A 2,229-nucleotide genomic window follows, 5' to 3' on the forward strand; every position below is an offset into this window, starting at 1 on the left:
GAGCCTGTAGAGGTCCCCTCCCGCAACCACCCCGCCTCCTGGCCCAAGACGCCCCAATTTCAGACTGGCCCAGGCCCCAAACCCCGCTACCCGGGCGCCCCAAACACGGCGCAGCCAGCAGCTTGGACTGCGGCTGCATCCTCTCCCCAGGCTGCGCTCTGGAAGGTTCGAAGTTAGAAGGGTGGCCTTCCAAAAAGGAGGTGCTGCGCTTCACACCCTCCTTCCCTCCCCTTGTCACCACAAGGGCAAAGAGGAGATTTCAGGGCATTTGTGTCCAGGAACAGGATCAACGTAACCAGCCGCGGTATCTGACCCGCTCCGCCGCGTGGGTACATCGCGAACACACCGCCCCTTAGGCACTGCGGCAACGGGAGAAGGATGATAGGCTGCCTGCCACCACACCAAGACTGAAGTCTTGGTTTTTCTGAAAGATCCCCTTTGGGATGGTCCCTGTGGGATCCCTGTCCCATTAGGAGGGTCAGATGCTTTTACAAGGCCCTCTGCCTCCTACCCGTGCTAGTTCCAACCTCCCATGAGCTCAGCCTGTATCGTCTTGAGGACAAGAAAGGCTGACAAGGGCAATCCTGCCCTTACACCTACAACTTTTTGCATGAACAGGCAGCGAGATGCCTGACGCAGGGAAATGGTACCAGGGAGATAAAAGGGTAAGTAGGAACGGGCTTTTCCCACACATGCCGTGGGAAGCGAGAAGAGCAGCACATCCCAGTGGGGCCAAGCTGCTATCTTTCTATGCCTGCTTGCAGACAGCACCAGAGACCTCCCGAGAGCCCAGCACAGCATCCTTACTCCCTCACCGGCTGCATGGTGCCCCCAGCAATGATTACAGCACGGCCTTCCTACCACACCTTGGCACAGTGGACAGCTGGATTCAGCAAGAGGAATTTGAGGCTGCTCTGGCCAACTGTGCCTGGGAAAAGGAGAGAGGCAACATCAGGAGCTAGCTGTGACGCACACGCTCAGGGATAGAAGGGATTCTCCCTCCTGTCTTGGGCACTCTGGCAGGTCCCCACCTCTCAAAACAAGGACTTGCTGCTATTCAGCACCGCCAGGGGCAGCAGCAGGTAACGCCAACCTGGAAGTTACCTGCTGCTTCCTATCTTCCTGGAGCTGTGGAAGCGGTGCAACAAATTGCAAGACAAAAATTGCCATCCAAAGTGGGAGCAGAGCTCTGCAAACCCTGGCCCCAATGCCCTTGGTTAAGAATTCCTTTGCGTTCATCAAAGTCCTCACACAGACTGAGCCTGCCAGCCTGCATCACGGACAGCACAGATGTGTTCCGGCAGGGCTGCCAGCTCCCCCCAGGCTCAGGATCTCCTCCCTTGCTGCCGGTGAAGTGCCCTGCTTGCGCCTCATGCCGCCTCTCCCCAGCTCGCCCTTTCCAGTACCTTGCCTGTTGAGAATGACTCTGCCATCTTGGTTTGCATTCGTGAGGGCTGAGAGAAATCCTTCAATCTGCATCAGTGGAGAGGCAATTCGGAGCTGGTTGTTCTCAGCCTCCACAGGAGGGCTCTGGAGAGTACCTGCTGGCCGGAAGAGAAAAGGAGAGGCAGGCAACTCAGGCCACATTTCTGAAGACAGGGACTAAGCACAAAATATAGATGGGTCCTTTCGACAGGAACATGATACCTGGCCTACATAATGCAGGCAGAGAACAAAGATCAAATAAAGGAGAGAACCCAAATTCTGTCTCATTGCTAGGAAAAAGAAAAAAAAAAAAAGAAAGATCTGGCTTTGGTAGCTGGCACCACTAAACAGAGCTACCCATGGTAGCTCAGGTCCCAGAGCCAGCAGGTCACAGCAGGGGAAAGCTTGAGCATGTGCACTGTAAACAAGGAATCACATCATTCAGCTTGGAAGGGACACCTCGGGAGATCTTCTAGTCATATATATAGTTGCCTAGGTCATCTAGTCATATATATTAAAAAACACCTGTGCAGGACAGCTTCTGCAGTCTACCACTCTTCAAATCTGCCTCCTCCCTCTCCTCATGCAGACAGATGAGGGCTCCACATCTTCACTTTGTCGTCAGACACTCAAGCGGAGGATGTCTGAACTCACCCTCTTTATCTGATCCCTGCTGGAGGGTCAGAAGAAAGTTCTGCAAACCAGCCAACTTCTGGTTCTCCTTGTTGGTCTTCAGAGCTGTGGCAGGGCCTCCATATCGCTCCACAAACCCAAAAAGCTGCCAAGCAAAAGCCAGGAAGACTC

At 54.3% G+C, this 2,229-nt stretch overlaps 1 protein-coding gene across 1 annotated transcript in view; it reads right to left on the bottom strand.

Moving 5' to 3' along the window:
• DDX11 (DEAD/H-box helicase 11) overlaps positions 1–2,229 on the bottom strand; it is a 19,982-nt gene that overhangs the window by 5,964 nt on the left and 11,789 nt on the right. Inside the window, 3 exon segments of the mRNA XM_009642724.2 lie at positions 816–928; positions 1,407–1,541; positions 2,080–2,203. Coding sequence (XP_009641019.1) covers positions 816–928; positions 1,407–1,541; positions 2,080–2,203 — 372 coding nt within the window.

Source organism: Egretta garzetta, unplaced genomic scaffold, assembly GCF_000687185.1.
Source record: "Egretta garzetta isolate BGI_Z169 unplaced genomic scaffold, ASM68718v1 scaffold427, whole genome shotgun sequence".
Lineage (NCBI taxonomy): Eukaryota > Metazoa > Chordata > Aves > Pelecaniformes > Ardeidae > Egretta > Egretta garzetta.